The 18,790-nt window shown below is 51.4% G+C and overlaps 1 protein-coding gene across 3 annotated transcripts in view; it reads right to left on the bottom strand.

Annotated features, from left to right (window-relative positions):
* USP35 (ubiquitin specific peptidase 35) overlaps positions 1-18,790 on the bottom strand; it is a 94,310-nt gene that overhangs the window by 63,010 nt on the left and 12,510 nt on the right. The window contains exons 1-7 of one of the 3 annotated variants that reach the window (XM_082343313.1): positions 18,198-18,541; positions 11,240-11,922; positions 10,101-10,233; positions 8,393-8,522; positions 7,866-7,967; positions 6,280-6,438; positions 1,660-1,853 (exon numbers count right to left, since the gene is read on the bottom strand). In XM_082343313.1, the coding sequence (XP_082199439.1) occupies positions 1,660-1,853; positions 6,280-6,438; positions 7,866-7,967; positions 8,393-8,522; positions 10,101-10,233; positions 11,240-11,912 (1,391 nt within the window). In that variant the 5' untranslated portion in view covers positions 11,913-11,922; positions 18,198-18,541. Of the gene's footprint in view, positions 1-1,659; positions 1,854-6,279; positions 6,439-7,865; positions 7,968-8,392; positions 8,523-10,100; positions 10,234-11,239; positions 11,923-18,197; positions 18,542-18,790 lie in introns of those variants that run through there. The other 2 variants (XM_082343311.1, XM_082343312.1) reach the window with 2 other exon arrangements.

Genomic DNA, 18,790 nt, shown 5'->3' with positions numbered 1-18,790 from the left:
TGTGGAATCTAAAAAGAAATGATACAAATCAACTTATTTACAAAACAGAAACAGACTCACAGACTCAGAGAAGGAACTTATGGTTACCAGGTGGGAAGGGTGGGGGGAACAGATAGTTAGGGAGTTTGGGATTGACATGTACACACTGCTACATTTAAAATGGATAACCAACAAGGATCTACTGCATAGCACAGGGAACTCTGCTCAATATTATGTACAACCTAAATGGGAAAACAATTTGAAAAAGGATACATGTATATGTATAACTGAATCACTTTGCTGTACACCTGAAACTATCACAATATTGTTAACCAACTATATTCCAATATAAAATAAAAAGTTAAAAAAAATTTGCAAATCATGTATGTGATACGGGATTAATATTCAGAATATACAAAAGGACTCCTCAAACTCAACAACAAAAAACAAACAACCTGATTCAAAACTAGGTAATGGATTTAAACAGACCTTTTGCCAAAGAAGACATACAAATGGCCAATAAGCACATAAAAAGATGCTCAACATCACTAATCATTAGGGAACTACAAATTAAAAACTATAATGAGATACCACCTCACACCCATTAGGATGACTATTATCAAAAAAACAGAAAAGAAGTGTTGGGAGGATGTAGAGAAATCCCAACCCTTGTGCACTGTTGGTGGGAATGTAAACTGGTGCTGCCAGTGTGGAAAACGATATGGAGGTTCCTCAAAAAAACTAAAAAACAGAACTACCATACCACCAAGCAATTCCACTTCTGGGTATGTAACCGAAAGAATTAGAAGCAGGGTCTCGAAGAGATATTTGTACTCCCATGTTCATAGTGGCATTATTCACAACAGCTAAAACATGGAAGCAACCCAGGTGTCTGTCACTCTACCAATGGACAGATTACCGAAATGTGGTTTATACACACAATGGAATATTATCCAGCCTTAAAAAAGGAAAGAAATTCTGAAATATGCTACAATATGGATGAACCCTGAGGACATTTGCTAAGTGAAATAAGCCAATCACAAAAAGACAAATACTGTACGATTTCACTTATATGAGGTACTTAAAGTAGAGACAAAATCAGAGAGACAAAACATATAACAGTGGTAGTCAAAGGCTGTGGGGAGGGGAGAATGAGAATATGGGAAGTTAGTGTTTAATAGGCACAGAGTTTCAGATTTACAAAATGAAAAGTGTTATAGGGATGGATGGTGGTGACGGTTGCACAACAATGTGAATGTACTAAGCAAGCCATAAGTTAGATAGGTAGCCATTGATGATAAAGATTTTGTTTTAGTAAAAGGAGGCATCTAACGCCAGGGTGAGTGGAAGTCCTACTGTGGAAGACACTATCCACCCCCACGGACTCTAGCAGAAAAGTCAGTGATGTCGACCAACCCAGAGCACACTCCCTTCCCACTGCGGCTGAGCCCCTGAATCCCCATCTCAAGTTCCCATCCGGTCTTGACCTACTGCCTTGGCAATGGCCTGGAGCCCTCTGGGAACTCTCACCTGCCCTTCACATACCCATAGACCTCAGGGAATTATGCCGATAATACAAAGCAGGACCCACCCTCTCCAACCCCTACCTCACCCCCCGCACACCAGGGAGCCCAGAGGAGAGAAGCAGGGGCAGACAGGGAATTCAAAAGCAGCACCTACTCGGAAGCCATGAACAAGGCCTGAAGGATGCTGTTCACATAGCACGTGTTGCCCAGATTGATTAAACCAATCTTGCCAGTGTCTGACTTGGCCATGAGCCGGGGGTAGAAGCCAGCCAGCTCACTCTTCTGCGAGGTCCAGGCATCCTGCCCCAGCAGCTGCTTGATTCGGTCCTCATTGGGAACATGGAGGTCCTGAGGGGGAAACAAGCCAGCAGGACAGTGGGCACCAGGTTTAGCTCTAAAAATATCACCTCCTCTGGGAAGCCTTCTTGGACTACAGCCTACTACACACCTGCCCAAGCAAACCACCCCAAAAATGTCCTAGACATGTGTGAGAACACCCCCTTGCTTTCAAACATGTTCTAGGTTTTCATCTTGACGTGTGGGCCTTCTACATGATCTTTCATGCCACAACTGCCTTAAGAAAGGGGCAAAATCCCCACCGTGTAGATGAAAAAACTAAGACCCAGATACAGAAAGAATTTTCTTAGAGGCAATAAGCGAAGAATCTACTATATGTTAGATGAGCCCAGGATGTGACAGACTGTAAGCAATGACAACACTGGCCCACTGGCCCAATCCAGCAGTGTCGAGATCTCAACCCTGGTCCTGACTCTTGTCCTCACAGCTCTCTGGCTGTGGTCAGTGAGTCTCTATGACTCAGTCAGTTAACCTCCCTGGACCTCAGTTTGCTCATCTGTCAAGTGAGGATACTCCTACCTTATATCAGTTTGGCACTCTATACTTACACAGTGCTTGCTCCTGTTTTCGCCTCCTCTACTTTAAAGTTTGCGAAGTCAGCTTTTTTGAATTAGTAACCCCTTACCCCAACCCCGAACTTGATCCTACAGTCAGGACGGGGGAGGATGGGAGGATCCTGGGGGTCTGAGGTATGGGTCCTTGGTCACAGGCTCGGGGATTAGCATGCTTTCCCACTCGTTTTCCTTTTTCACATTAAACAGCTGCACTGAAAAGAATATTACCAAGCACTGGTTCTAATAATGACATATTTTAAAGAAAAACACCTAAGCATAATGCAGTATTACTTAGCAGATTTAAGCGATATTCGTAACAGTTCCTCTAGCCCCATTCTCGTTTCCAGATCCTGAGCACAGTTCCTAGATTTGTCCAAGGCCCTTGAGCTTCAGACCAGCTTACAACGAAAGCCCTCGTCACTGCAGAAGGTCTGGCTCAAGCAGTCGTTTAACACGTCTGCTCACTCATTTCCCAGGATCGTTTATCAGATAATTTATCAGATTAGTCAGTCATCTCTCACAGATGATAAAAAATATAGTAGCTGTCTGAGGCAAGATAAGAAGATAAGGGCTCAGTATCTTCTCTCTTAGTCCCTTCTTTTTTCTTCCTATTATCCCCTATCCAATCCCCACCCCACACACAACGTGAACAAATAGGGACAAAGAGACAGAACCGGTATAAAATAGATAACTAATAAGAACCTGCTGTATATATAAAAAAATTAAATTTAATTTAAAAAAAAAAAGAATCAAAGCTAAAAAAAAAAAAATGACAGAACCAACACCCCACCCCCCAACACAAGCACACAAGATGCAAAAATATGCACACTAGAAAAAAAAAATCAAATGCTTTTTCCCAAAGAAGGTAACTCTGTACTCAGGAGAATAAAGAGAACAAAACAAAAACTTTCAAAAACCTTTCAGGCTCCTCATGTTACTGGAAATCTACATACCATGTAGCCCCCTCAGCAAGAACCACAGCTCCCAGAGAAACTGCCATGACTTAGTACAACTGCCTAAGTGAGAGAACTTTCCAGAATTTATAAAGGAGCTTGTATACAAAGGATGTACTCCTATAACACATATGAAAGAATTTTATAAACAATAAAACCCCATGAATAATTTGCTGCCTTGCCTCTCAAACTGGCTTGTAGCAAGGGGTAGTCAAAGCCATAGGACAAACGTCACACATCTTCCTAGAGCTATATTCACTAATATTCAAGGAAGAAAAATGTTTAAATTAAAACAAGTGTTTATGATTATGAAGTATATACTTGAATCTTTGAGATAAAATGAGATTTTAGAGAAACTCTGAGCTTGTGTCAGGCTGCTTGGGGTAAGTTCCCTCCTCTGAGGTCAAGTACTTCAGAAGAAACGTTTGAGAAGCCCAGATCTGCTGGACCAAGCAGTCACACAGCCTGGTTTTCACCACCTTCTACTCTGCCTATCTTTCTGATCTTCCCTCCCCTCCACCACACTTTACCACCAAACAGTACTTGCACATTCCTGCTCCCACACCTTACCCACTGACCTGTCTGGGGGCCTCCTCTTGCCGGTCCCTATCCCTCAAGGTCTAACTCCTATATCCCCTCTCCAGAAGACTTTCCAGAATCTTCTTAAGTGGGGGTCCCACACTATCTATACCTGTCTTATAGAGCCTAACTCCCTACACCTAGTTGTATAAGTATTTGCAGACTCACCTTGCCCGCTGGATCAGACCATAGCCTCTAATGTGCAAAGCCTGGATCTCACTCAGCGTAGGTTTCCCCTGGTGCCCAGGGCAGGGCCGTGCTCCCTCCTCTTTGTGCACATCTCCATGATACCATACTTCACACTACAGTCCTGTTCATTCACTCAGACATTTATTAGACACAGAGATCAAAATGACATGGTCCCTGCCCATCAGAAGCTCACAGTAACAGTCACTTCCAACAGGTTTAAGTCCTGTCTTCTCTGCTCAACCACCTCCAGTGCCAGGGAGCTCATGATCTAGCAAGGCAGCTACTTCTATTGTTAGTTAGCTCTGACTGTTTAAAAAAAAAAAAAAAAAATCTCTTTCTCACATTAAGTTGGAAAAACTAAGAAAATCCAAGTAAATGCCAGAGGTTTTGTTTGTTGTACCTACCAACTCTCACTCATGGTGGATTGTTCCCTTATGTGTTTTGTAATCTGGGGATTATAAACTCATCTTTAGTAGAATTTTATCTCTGTGGCTTGAAAGCAGTTTCATTTCTGTTTCTATTAGGCAATCCTTGGGTATTACAAGTTTATGACTACTTTCAATGAGCTTAGGGTGCTACAACACCAAAGAAGATAAGAATTTGAACCCCTAAACCCACATGAGAGCCGTCCAATAATGACAGTTTCTTTTTTCCCAATCCAGAGCCCAGACCAAGCCAGAGAACCTTCCTTGATGTCTACTTGGAACCATGTGTATTTTTTCTAGAACACCCTTTTGCTAATGGTAAAGGCTTTCTTGGGTCCTGATTTACATGGGTCTCTCAGTGCTAATTCCCTTCTGGGGGCAGACCCTAAGCCTTAACTCCTGTCCCCACCAGCTCAAGCCTCTTGGGGTTTGAGGTTGGCCATCTCACCCACCGCCCTTCCCCAGCCAGGGCAAAAGAGTATCACCTCTCATTTACCATTCTGGAATTTGGTTTTCTCTTCCTTTTTGGCCCCTGGGGATTCCTCCTGGCTCTCTTGCAAGCTCAGCTATGTACTTAAAAAGACATCTGTTACATTTTAACAAGCATTTCTAGGTGTTTTGTAATGGGACACTTCTCAGGTTACCTATCTGCTCTGTTACAGAAATGGAAGGCAGATCAGAGGTTCTAAAAGGGCCACCACTTACCTGGATGTCTTTCACCCACACCTGGACCTGCCCTCTGTATCAAGCAATGGGAAAGGGCTCAGCAACCCTCAGCCCTGGCTGCACCTCTCACTACCTCCGTGACTGCATAAGACACCAAACCTCTCCAAGTCTCGTTCTGCTCATCTTTGAAACTGAAATAACAATAGTACCTGCCTCACAGGTTTCTAGTGAGCAACAGAAGACAAAATATATGGGAAGACACTGCCAAGTGTGACTCTAGCTACAAATGTTATTGTCCTAGCAACCCAGCAAGCCCGGTTCAGAAGCCCTTTCTTCCTTGCAGCCTCCTCCTCTAACTGGAGATCTTTCCCTCCTCTGCCTCCTCACCAGTCTCAGGCTGACCCTCATTTCATAAGCTGCTTAGATCACAGTTATGGGTAAACACGTCAGTCACCCCTCTACGCTGTGAGCTCCTCAAAGGGAGGAGACATGGTCTGCCTCATGCCTGTGTCCCCAGTTCCCAGCCTGGGCCTGGCACAGAGTCTTGTGAACAATTGTAAACCATCTCTGCTCTGGAATGCTCAGTCTAAGAGGAGACAGACATACAGACAGTGACAATGTGTGACTGAGGGATACACTAGGGCTGTGGAAGCTCAGAGAGGCCATGACCCAGCTGAGGGGCACAGTGCGGGGGTGTGTAACTTAGAGTTATCAGGGAAGGCTTCCTGAGGGAGAAACACTTGAGCAGAGCCTTCACGAAGAAGGCTTGGTAGAAATAAGAGCTATCCAGGCAGAACAAGAGAGGAGTTTAAGTTTGAGAGATCGGCATATGCAAAGGCTCAGAACAATCGAGAGAGGAAGACCCATCTGGGGAAATGGCAGGTGGCTCGGTGTGCCTGAAGCACAGGATAGGCTGGGGGAGGTAATGGGAGACAGCCAGGGACCAAAGGATAGAGGGCTGCCACTAACCTGTGGTGTGGCCTTGAGCAAAGCCCAAATCGGCACACCCTCCTCAGAGCAGGGCGCAGAAGCAGTGGGGACTGTCACTCACCTTGATGGCCTCCATGACGGGTTCGTACAGATCCGGGAAGCCTGGGAACCTGAACACCATGCAGTGGACCAGCTCCGCCAGCTGCTCCAGGCAGCTGGTCCCCGAGTTGGAGTCCTCCTTGACCAGAGAGGCCACCATTGGGGGGATGTGAGGGAGGAGCTGTGAGAGCAGAGCGGGGTTAGTCAGCACCAGTTTACCCACCTGAGACACGGGCTGGTGGTCAGTGCTGGAAGCACCCAGAGCTCCTTGAAGCAAGGAGGTTCGCCCACCTGACCACTGTGCCCCTTACCTGCATGGGGCTCTGAGCTCTGCAGGCAGGTGACTCTCTTTACAAGATACATGACCTTGGATACTCTTCCTCAGTCTCTTCATCTGTTTAATGGGACAAATAATTCCCTCCTCACAGCTAAGGGGAGGCCTGAGACTGAGCCCCAGCTATTAAGTATCAGCCAACCAACCTGCCTGAAGAGGCTGAAGGTCTGAGTGACCAGGGCTATTCTGTCACCCAGGAGTGATGCTGGGGCCACAATGTGGTCAGCTGGTGGCAGCTCTGACAGAACATGAGCAGCAGCAAACGTTTATATGTCAAGCACTCACAGTGACATGTGGCGATTACTATCCCCATCTTATAGAGAAGAAATTAAAGTTAGAGAGGTTATGTAATTTGCCAAGGATTTCACCATGGGTTCTGGGAGAAGCTGGTGTCTGAGCCAGGTCTGTCTGAACTCAAAGTCCATTTCTTTCCTCTGTGCTACAGTGTTAACTTTCAAACCCACAGGGGAGCTACACCATAGTGTCCCAGGGACGGAAGAGTCAGGCCACAGAAACTGGGATCAGGGGAGCTTGGGAGAAGGATGAAAAGAAATAAATATCTATCAAGTCCCTAGAATATGGCAGGCTCTTGATAAATGTCACCTCATCTAATCCTGTCCCACCAACCCAGGCCCTGAGAGGTAAATGCCTGGCCCGAGGTCACCTCATCTAGTAAATGACAGAGCTGGGACTCTACCCCACATAACCCCAATCCCTGGTTCTGTGCTTTTCCCACGGCACAAATCAGGAAGCATAAAGTTTCTGCAGTGACCAAGGACCATGAGAAGCTAGGAAGGACACCGGATCAGGAGTCAGACCAACCCAGCTGGAATCTTCCTTGTACAGCTCACCAGCTGTTACCTGGGACATGCAACCTAATCTCTCTAAACTGCAGTTTCTTCAGCTGAAAAATGGGGGAAATGATAGAACCTCCCTTTGGGGCTACTCCGGGAGTAAAATGAATGAACATGTGGACTGTCTTTAGCACTGTGCCTGCCACACAGCTGGCACCCAAGTAACACAGCTGCCATCATTCTAGGCCTGTCACTCTACTCGGGGCCCATGGGGAGGTCACACCCATTCTTTGGCCTCAGTTTTCTATCTGTAAAATTGGGTCTCAAGTCTCCTCCAGTCCTAACGTCCAGGACTTGGAGGTCTTGGGCTTCAAGCCCCAACCCCTTAAGCCCCAACAGAGACAGCATGTCTGGCCTCCAGCCAGACCTGTGGAGGATGCAGGACCGGCCATCCTCGGGGCAACACGCAGGGGCCCTTACCAGGTGGAAGGCCTCATGGGAGTGCTGGAAGGTCAGGAGCATGTACTTGAGGACAGACAAGGCGGCTCCCCGGACAATGGGATACAGAAGCTTGGAGAAAACCTGGAAGAAAGCCTCTGGTCAGGAGTTCCCCAGGCCTGGGCCACCCAAGGCCAAGTGTAGCCATAGGCCTGAAAGGGGGCCAGAGATGCCAGAGTTAAAGCAGCAGACCCATGTGGGAGTAAGAACACAGAGGTGCTCACAGACCTGGGTGGATGGATGGATAGTGAGACAGCAAGACAGATATCTGATGGATGGATGGATGGATGGACAGACAAAAGTGACAGACACACACACTTGAATGAAGAGTCAGAAGAATGAATGGGGTAAACCTGAAGCCCAGAGACAAGTGGAAACCTGAAGCCCAGAGAGAAGCAGTGAATTGTCCCAGGTCACAGCGAGCTTCGGTGGGAGCCCGCATGCATTGCTCCTGGCAAGAGACTAGCAGGAAAGGCCAGAAGCCGGGGCTAGGACAGGGGCCCACCAACCTTCTCAATTTTGGCGAGTGACACCTCGATCAAGATGCTGAACTTCTTAACAGCGGCCAGGCCTTTCAGCAGTGCAATGATCCACTTGTCAATGTTCTTCCCCAGGGGCCAGGACACCCAGTCGATCATCCTGGTGAGGGGAGTGACAGTGACACAAGGACCGGGGAGGCCCAAATGCCTGGGAGGGGGCAGCCCAGGGACCAGCCATAATGACCTGAGATCCCCCCACACTGACTCACACCTACACAGGGCAGCCCTGGGATCCGTGGGATGAACAGGACACCTCTGGGAACTGCAAATATGCCCAGCACAGGCACCTGGCAGAGACTGGGGCTCCCAGCCCAGCAGAAGGGGAACCAGGCCCTCTCAGTATCCCAAACCTCACCCCATACACAGTGAGTTGCAGTGGCAGAACATGGCTTTTGGCTGCCTCTGTCTGGACTGTGGGGCCCAGTGGCAGGAGGAGTAGGCTGGAAGCCCCCAGGCTGGAAGCTCTGGCTCCAGCAAACCCTTGCTTGTGACCTGGAGCAAGTCAGTTACTCTCTCTAGCCTCAGTTTCTTCCTCTGTCAAATGGGGATAATACCTACCTCACAGGTTTGTTATATGAGTTAAAAGAGATAACAACAGCTAACATTTATGTCATATTCACTCTGTACCAAGCACTGCTCCATCTGCCTTACATGTATTAACCCTTCTGACGCCCTCAGGATAATGCCTGCATGCACTGAGCATGAAGCTGCCACACAGTAAGTGCTCAGGAAAACGTCACTAGTATCATTATTTTTATATTCAGTAGACTAGGCTATAAAGAGAACAATAGAGAGCAAAGGAAATAGTAGTAATTATGGTAATAATAGCTACCATCACACTGTTCTACGCACTATACATGGAATATCTCATTTTATCTAATTCAATCCTCACAACAAACCTGTAAGATGAGTTCAATTATACTACAAATTATGCATGAGGAAGCTGAGGCATAGAGGGGTTGAGTAACTTGCCCAGAGTCACACAGGCAAGAAGTGGGAGAGACAGGATTTGAACTCAGGCAGCTTATCTCTAGAGCCTACACTCTTACCCACTGAAGACAAGGAATCCAGGAAGGCCCAATGGAGACAGTGGATCTGCACACTTATGTGGAAAGAATGGCAGGTGGGGGGAGACGCCAGGTGGATGGGGTCTGCAGAGCCAAAGGCCTGCAGGCAGGAGGGTAGGTGTCATATTCGGGGATCACTGGCCAGGCAGATGTGGCTAGATCACAGGTGCAATGATGTTCAAATGAGGTGGGGGATGTGCAAGAGCTCTGTGAGCTGAAAAGCACCCAAACTCTGTTTATCATACTTGCCAAACTCAGAAAGCACTTCATTAAAGTAATTTTACCTCCTATCATTGACCCTGTGGAAACCTGACAACTTATTATACCACCTCTGCTATTTCAGAAGGGAGAACTGAAGCTCAGAGAGTTCACTGACTTGTCCAGGGTCACAGAGTTGGTACCCAGCCTGAGAGCATCACTAGGGCAAGGCTCTCTGTGTCTTACACATCCAGCCTGGGGCCAGGCACAGGAAGGGCTCAAAGAAGGATGGATGAATGAACAAGCGTGAGGGCCCGGGCCCTCTGACACTATATCTAGCCCAGCAATCCCACCCAGTGGAAGGGGCTTCTGGGGGAGAGAGAGACCTGACCACCAATCGTCCCTCAGCCCACCTGCTGATGGCAGTCAGCATCTGGGAGTCGGTCACACTGTCATCATTGCTGAGGTTCCGGACGACACCATCCATGAGCTCCAATGGGAGGTGCTGGACCACACTGGCCAGGGCGCTAGATGGTGGCTCCTCCTCTGGAACAGGTGCCTGGGCTGAGCTTTGCAGGACAAGTGGACCCCACACCTCCCCTATGACCCCATGTCCTTCATGCTGCCAAAGGAACTAGGGAGCCTCTGCAAAGAGCACATCAGGGCCACCTGCTCGCCTCCTATAGCATCCCAGCCTCTGATCTCATCTTAGCTCATTCACTCAACAAACCTTCACTGGCACTGCTTTGGCCCTGTGCTGGGCAAAGATAAAAGCACTAACCCCCAGCTGTGCATGTATAGGCAAGGCCCTTAGATGGGGTAACACTGGAGCTGGCAAGAACAGGTAGGAGGGCTATGTGACTCGGCGGGAGGGAGGACATTCCAGGTGGAACCCAACAGAGATGAAAAAAAAATTTAGTTATCAAAATTTGTTGTCCAGTTGTATAAAGACCTAGGTCCTTATACACCTGGCCTTGGTTCTTCCTCCTGCCAGGTGCGTTCCCTTCCTTTCCCCTGAACAGCCCTATAATCAGGGAAGGCACAGACTTTATTTCAGTCATTTAAACTACAGTCCAATTTCCACAGTTGTCAACGGGAGGCCAAGATTTACAACTCAGTTGACACATATAGGTTCTATCACGTCTCCAGACCTTACCCTCTGCCTGCCCTGAGTACCTTACCCCTGCTGCCTGATGCTGCCCAGCTCTCAAGGCCTGACTCAAAAGTCATCACTTCTACGAAACCCACCTGACCCAAAGGGCATGATGACCACCCCACATCCTGTTGTCTCAGCCCCCTGGTCCTCCTCCAGGCCCGACTGATCTGGGTCCCCTCCTCTCTGCATGCCCAGCAGGCACCACAGGATAGGAGCCCCCCACCCGGCAGGAGCTCAGGAGGGGCCTGCTAACTAAACGAAGGAACAGCACCCATCCACCCCCCCCCCCGACACACACACCTGTGCACTAGCATGCACACGCCACACCACCAGGTGGGCACGCCACACAGGAGACTCCGCACGCACGGGCCCTGCCCGCCCCGACCGCACACATACCTGTGCAGGAGATGACGGCGAACAGCTCCTTGAGGCAGGGCAGGATGGCGGCGGGCTGAGCGCGCCACAGCTGCGCCAGGAGCCCGCTAACCTGCTGGGCCTGCTCCAGGAACTCCACGGCGCCCTCCTCGCCATCGGCTGGGCAGCGGAAGCGGCCGAGGCAGCGCACAAGCTGCTGGCAGAAGAGCAGGCGGTGAGGGCCGTCGGGGACGCAGCGTGGGTGCCGCGCCAGCAGCCGCGCCACCTGCGCACAGGCCGCGGGCCCCGGGCGCTCGCACACGGCGCGCAGCACCTCGCGCCGCAGCAACGCGAACACCTCATCGGCCGAGGGCCCCTCGGGCAACAGCTGCAGGCCGAGCTGCACGCAGGCCAGCGCGCGGGCGCCCGGCGGCCCGGCGCCCCCCTGCAGCAGGCGCAGCACGCGGCGCGCGCTGAAAAATTCGGCGAAGACTTCTGGGTGGTGGCGGCCTGCCACGTGCAGCAGCTGGCAGCCCACGCGGCGGGGCAGCTCGTCGGCGCCGCTCACGTAGAGGCGTGTGCCCAGCGCCAGCAGCGCCATGCACTGCTCCCGCTCCAGCGGCTGCCGCGCCGCCTCCAGCACGCGACGCACCAGCCCTTGCTTCACGCTCGCGGGGTATGATGACGTCACCACCGCCTCCAAGATCTTGTCCATGGCGGCCACGCTGCAGGAGACAGGGAGCAGGGTCACACTCTGCCCGACAGGACCGATCCCCCACGTGGTCCCCTGCGTGCTGAGGCTTGGGGGCGAGCAACTCAACCTTTCTGGGCCTCAGTTCCTCATCTGTGAAATGGGGCAAGGATACCTACCTCCCCCGGAGGTGACGTGATGAGGTGAAGCACAATGCCTGGCTTAATAATAAGCCCCAGTGGGTTGTAGTTATTGCTGATGAGCGCCTTTCATCCCACAAAGCCAACACCTGAGCCTTCCCCTCCTCCACCCCTTTGCCCCTCTCTCCTCAGGCCTCCCTGGGGACCTCGTCAGTTCTTGGCGAGGCAGGTAAGAGCTGGATCTAGAACCTGCTGTCCAGGGTCTTGGCCAAGCCATGTCCTGTGGGAAGATGAGCCGTGCACACACACAAATCACACCTCCAGAAAGGGAGGGTTGACAGGGCTTCCAGAGCTCCCTGGTGCACTTCATTCTGCCCCCAATCAGCTTCTTGCTCTTTCTCAAATGACCTACCCTTTTCCTCTCTGTGTTCGTTGTGCCTTTTGCCTGAAACATCCTATCTCCCAAGACCTCCACCACTAACACACATTCATACAACCAGGCAAAGTCCTACTTTCCTTTAAAGCTCACTTCAAACACCCAATCCTTAATGAGAACCTCCCTGGACTTCCAGGCATGAATTCATCCCTCATCTGGACTCCTACAGCCACCTGTGGCCTCTTCCTCCATTGCAGCTGGGATCACATAGTGCGGGGTTGTACCGGTCTGAATCTCCTCCACTAAGGCAGATCATCTCATCTCTGTGCTCAACCCTGCACAGGCAGGCCCTGTCACCTCCCAAGCCTCAGCCCACACCAGCCCCTCACTGTGGGCTCACTATGTCCTCCCTGCCCCGGGCTTTTGCACTCGCTTTTCCCTCCCCTCCCTGCTTGGCTCACCCTGCAGAGCTCAGCTCAAACTTCTTCCACACAGAAGGCCTGTCTGACCTCCCTGTATGGGTCAAACGCCCCTGTTAACAATTTCAGAGCATCCTGTGCTCCTTTACAGCACTTATCATGATTAGTTGATTGGGGTCATCCTCCTCCACTATACTATATAGGTTCCTGAGGGCAGGAACCAACTCAGGTTTTGTTCACCACAGTATCCCCAGCACCTCGCACAGTGCCTGGCACACAGTAGGCATTTGTTGAATAAGCAAATGCAGAGTGTGGTGTGAGTTACTGCTACCTTATTCCTCTGAGCCATAATATACTTCCCTCTGCCCTTCCACTCCATTTTAGCTGTTTTCTGGAAGACTTCATCCCAAGCTGACCCACTTTGATTTCTGATTCTCATGCTGGTTCCCACAGGTTCAGCTCCTAAAAGGCAGGACCACTTCTTTGCTTCTTTGTATAATCCCACACTAGGCAGGACCCAATATAAGGTTCAGTATACGCTAAGTGTTTAATTAAACTTATTGTCTCAGTGAAAACTACTCTATTGTTAAGACCTGGAGTAGGTGTGAAGACAAGCTAGAAATTTCCTAGATGATGGGCCAGAAACTTTTATGCAAAACCACAGATACTGTGGGACCCCAAATATGTGCCAGGCCCTATGGAGACGCTCCCTTCTCTGTCCTAGCTCTCCACTGAGACCAAACCTCCATTACTGCCTGTGTTACAATGCAATGGGCACATTTGTTTCTCTCTCTCTCACCAGGCTGTGAGCTCCTTGGGGCAGGGACCAGGCTTATTTCTCAATGGCTGGCATTTTCCATGCCAGTCACTGCAGAGTAAGGTTAGATGGTGTAGCCAGGGCACAGATCAGTGGTTCCTGAATGCTGGCCTGGTTGCCTCAGAATCACCTGAGCACTTAGGACAAGTTCATATGCCCAGGGCCCACCCCAAGCTTGGAATGGTGTTAGACTCTATTCTTTGAGATTCAACCGGGATGCATTCTGCTTACCATCCAGCTTACTTATGCTCTCTGAGCCTCTATTTCCAACCCGCAGGGCTGATGTGAAGACAAATATAAAGGCTGGGCACAAGAAGTGCTCAGAAAGTGTCAGTCCCCTTTGCTTTAGAAGCAAAGTCCTTGCTCTTCGGAGCTCCCAGTCAGTCCGGTGGTGGAGACACACACATTGGTAAAGAGTGCCGAAATAAGGCATACTCCCAAAAGGTCTTCCAAAGTGTCTTTAAAAATGGGTCTGCCTTCAGCCCTGGTCCACTCTTTCCTGGGCAGTGCCTTGCAGACCATCCTCCAAACCCCTACCCCTGCCCTCCAGGCTAGTGGACTTAATATGCTTTCAACCCAGGATGCCAAGAAACCCTGGTACTCAGGCGACCAAGGAGAAATCCTAATCGATGAGATATTGACATCATGTGTGGAGGAAGAGGACCTGGGGGCGGGCAGAAATGGAGTTCTGGGGCTAAGGAAGGCTCTGGAAATGGAAAGAAAATCAGACTAGGAATGAGGAGTCCTGCATTTTAATGTGACCTGGAGTAAACCCCATTTAGTCCTGCAACTCATTGTGTGACCTTGAGCACATAATATCGTGAGCCTCTTTTCTGTAAAATGGGGATAAATGATATCAGGCTGAACCACATCAAAGTGAGGGATCAGATGCTGGCAATTCCTATCATTCTACCTGATACCTATCACATAAGGTGGTCTGTGCCTGGCAGCTGGGATCTTGGTCAGTGGAGCCATTCTGTGAGGGCTCTGATCTCCGAGGCCAGCCCTGCAGCCTCTCTGCAGTCTGTGGCCTGACCACTCCAGCAAGCCCTGCCTATCTGCCCCGACTCCCACACAGGCAGTTTGAGGTCAGCTGTCACCATGGTCACCAACAAACCCACTCAGTAATATCCTGGATGCATTCATGCAAAGGGGTTTTTAGAGGCGTGGACCTCACCTGACCCATCCCAGGCCACGGAAGGGAGGCAGAACAATGCCTGCTCTCCCCACGGCATGGATGGGGAAGCTGAGGATCAACAAGGGAGAAAGACACGGCCTTGGCAGGGTGGGATTAGAACCGGCACTCATCCTCTCTAGGGGAGGAAGAAGCAGAGCCCCAGCGCTCCTCGGGGGAGGGTGGGTTACCCTTCCTTCTAGGCTCTGGATGAGGATATGGCCTGTCGACACTGGCTCTGACCCAGGAGACAGCTGCCCCATGCCAAGTGCAGCAGCAAACAGCAGCCCTGTCCTCCCTCAGAAGAGCCTGCGTTAAAGCAGGAGACTCAGGTTCTCTGCTTTCAGAATCACCAGGTGACCTTGGGTGAGTCCCTGCTAGGACTCCTCAGCCTTCTCATCTGGAAAATGGGGACCATTCTGAGCCTACCACTGATGAGGTTGAGACAAGATATAAAAAGATAAGGGCAGGGAGTTCCCTGGTGGTCTAGTGGTTAAGACTCGGGGCTTTCCCTGCCATGGCCCAGGTTTAATCCCTGGTCGGGGAACTGAGATGGGCCAAAAAAAAAAAAAAAAAAAAAGATAAGGGCCAGATAATAGATAAGAATAGGTAAGAGTCTATTCTTGCGACATCTGGCACTGAGAGGCAAAACCGACACTGTCAGGGAAGAAGACGAGGAGACACATACTCCTGATCCAGCGGATTCTACAAGGAATTTCATCCATTAGCCCTCGAAGCCAACTCATCATTTCCACTCTCTCCCCTAAGCTCCAGCCCCACCCAAGATCAGCTCCTCTTTACCTCTGGCCTGGACTAGTGCAGAAGCCTCTTAATCTATCTCCTTTTTCCCCTCCTCAATCCATCCTCCACTAGAGACATGTGTCCTGTAGGAGTACAGAGTCCAGGCTTCAAATCTAGTCCAGCCACTACCCCCACTGTGGTCACAACCATCAATGCTGGTGTTTTTCCACCTCTCAGAGCCTCTGAACCCCAGAATGGGAGATGATCACCTGCCCACCCCTTAGCCTTTCCCAGCCAGTGCTGCGGCTCCTCCCCACACCCTTGGCTTATATCTCTCACTGCTGACATGACAGCCTGGGAGTCCCAGCAACACCCAGCCCGCTCCAGGACGCACAGTTAGCACACAGGAAAATCATGAAGGACGCACAGTTAGCACACAGGAAAATCATGATCCCTCCCCTGGAAGGCTCAGATCCCTTTAACTGTCCCTCTCAAATGACCCTCCACCTTTCCACTGTATATTGACAGGTCTCTGTTCCTGCATAGTAGAGCCTGACTATATTCAGTCTCCATCACCCATCACCCCCAAAGCACCATGTGTGTGTGTGTGTGTGTGTGTGTGTGTGTGTGTGTGTGTGTGGACAGCTCCAATGTCTTGCCTCACCCCCTCCCTGGGCCCCAGCTCAGACTTCCCCATCCCTCCCTGGTCTTTCTGACACACCCTGCAAATATCATCAGATTACCTCATTAGACAATAAACTCCATCCTGCCATGCCCCTGCTCAGAACCCTCAAGGCCCCCCAGCCCCTTCAGGATAATAAGGTCCAAACTCCCGAGCCTGACATTCAAGTCCTTTCTGTGACACTAAGCTAATAAAGGGGCAGGGTGAGAGATGAACTTGACAAACTCCATTTAGTGGTGAATCTACAGGAATTTGAGCAGTGGGCTTTTTCCTGCTCAACACTTTGGTGAAGTTTTCTCTGCTGAGAAAGGGCTTCTTCCTCTTCTCTCCTGGCAAATTCTGACTCATCCTTCAATGCCCAGGTCACATGCCCCCTCCTCTGGGAAGCCTTTCCAAATCCCCCTGCAACTCAATCTTTGGGCTTTGGCTTCCAAAGGCCCTTTTCGCTTCTCTCATCCCTGGGCAGTGTAACTGGATTGATTCTATGCCCATCTCCCCCACCAGGCCGGGATCTCCTTTGGTAGGAAGTAGGTCCGGTCCCCCATCTGTGCCCAGTGCCCAGCACAGGACCAGGCACGGAGGTGAAGGAGTGCCAAGTGACCTAGAGACATGTGACAGCAAGATGAGATAAAACCAAGGATATGATCAGAAAAGCACCTTCCAGGGACTGGCCTAACCCTTGGTCCAGTCACTGCCCCCTCATCTGCCCAGATCTGGTCTTGCATATCCATCACCCTGAGAATCTTAAACATCAGGCAAGAAAGCCCCTACAGAGGTCACTGGATGGGCTATTCTAGAAATGACTCAAACAACCAAAGCTGAAGAAAAAGAAAACAACAAACAAACAAACCTGTTCCTGGTTAACCCTCAGGTCAAAAGTTCACAGAATTTCATGGGACAGGGGAGGGGGCTTCAAGGGCTCACTCAATCTCTCCACACCCCAGAGCACAGCAGCCCCTCCAAGCCCCAGCAATGAGGAGCCCATTTCCTTTCCTCTCTGACCCTCACACCCAGTCTCCCTCCTTTGACTCCCCTGGGTGCCGGAGCTGCCTGGCTGCCTGGGATGGGTGGGGGGCGGGGGGAGGACCAGGCTGTCCCTCCTGACACCCAGAAGTCCCTCCATCCCTCGTCCCCCAGGTCTCTAGTCAGCAGCATTTCTCTCTGTATTTTTTAACTGAACTTCTACCCAAGGCAGCCCCGGGAAGGATCCCCTCGCCATACTACTGGGAGGCCCTCCTTTGGGCCAAACTGTCGCCAGGAAAGAAAAAAAAAAAAAAAAAAAGGTGGGGTGGGAGAAGGTTACTAGTAAAACCCAACTGCCCTTTCACCGAAGGGGAACTGAGGAAGAGAAGGGAAGAAGGTGGGAGCATATATTCGCTTCTCAGGAACCCAGCCCCAATGGGGGCCACCCCTCACATACCTCTGATGCCCGCGTCCCCACCCCCATCCCAGGCTTTCTGGAAGGGCGGGCACCAGGCTGACACATCGAGGTCTCTTGTTCGCAAGGGTTCTTGTAGGGGGAGTACGCCCTGGCCGAGGATGCTGAGAATAGCAGAAGCCCATTCCAAGCAGAGGCGGCTTCTTGGCCCCCCAGTTTGCACCCCAGCTCGGCCCCACCCCTCCTTCCAGTTATACCAGTGCACCCGCTCCCAGCCCAGACTGGGGCTGCGGACCCCACGAAAGGCTGGCGAGCTTCATGACACTGGGCACCGGTGCCCTCAGCCCTGAGGGGGGCGGGGGCAGGGGCGGTATCTCTATATACACAATTGATGAAGGAGATTGCGGCCCAGAGAGGGGCAGGTACTCGCCCAAGGTCACACAGCCAGGCCCAGTATGCACCTAGACATCCCGCCTCCCAGTCCCGGACTCTAAAAGCCCTACGCGCGCGTCCGGGCTCTCGAACCATCTGGGTGCAGACACTCCCTCCCCGCAAGCTACACACACGCCCCAGCCCCCTTACCTCTGGAACCCCAGTGGCCCCTGCCTCAGAGTCAGCTCCTGGGCGGGGCGCTCAGGCCGGGCAGGACCAGGCTGGTCCAGGCTAGGTCAGGGCGGGTCCTTTGCTTCCCCCGGAGTGGGGACGCCCTCCGCCAGGTCCCAGACGGCAGGGATGCTGCTTCCACTGAAAAGCCCAACCTCTCCACCCGCTCTGCACAAGTCTGGAACAGGGGAGCCCAACTCAGCGGCGCGGCCACGGGGCTGCGGGACGAAGTGGGGGGGGAGGGGCGAGGTGCGGGAAACGGGGCGGAGCCGGAGCGGGGGCCACCCCGCGAGCAGCCACTCGGGCCGCGTCCCCTTTAAGGCCAGCCGGCCTGAACGCTGGCGGGGGCGGGGTCGGAGCTGGACGGCTAACTGCAATGCCTCCTGGGAGATGGAGTTCTCACTCGGCGCGCCGAGCTGCAAAGAGCCCATGGAGGACTACAAGTTCCCGAGCGCAGCGCGCGGGTCCCGGGCCGCCACGCCCCTAGGCTGGGCTCCGGCCCTCCACCCCCCTCGCAAAGCTGCGCTGGCCGCCCGCGGAGGGGAGGTTGCCGAGCGAGGGCAGGAGGTGGG

This window comes from Balaenoptera borealis (genome assembly GCF_965194805.1).
Source record: "Balaenoptera borealis genome assembly, chromosome: 11".
Lineage (NCBI taxonomy): Eukaryota > Metazoa > Chordata > Mammalia > Artiodactyla > Balaenopteridae > Balaenoptera > Balaenoptera borealis.
The sequence above is the reverse complement of the archived record's forward strand: the minus strand, read 5'-3'. Positions and strand labels throughout refer to the sequence as shown.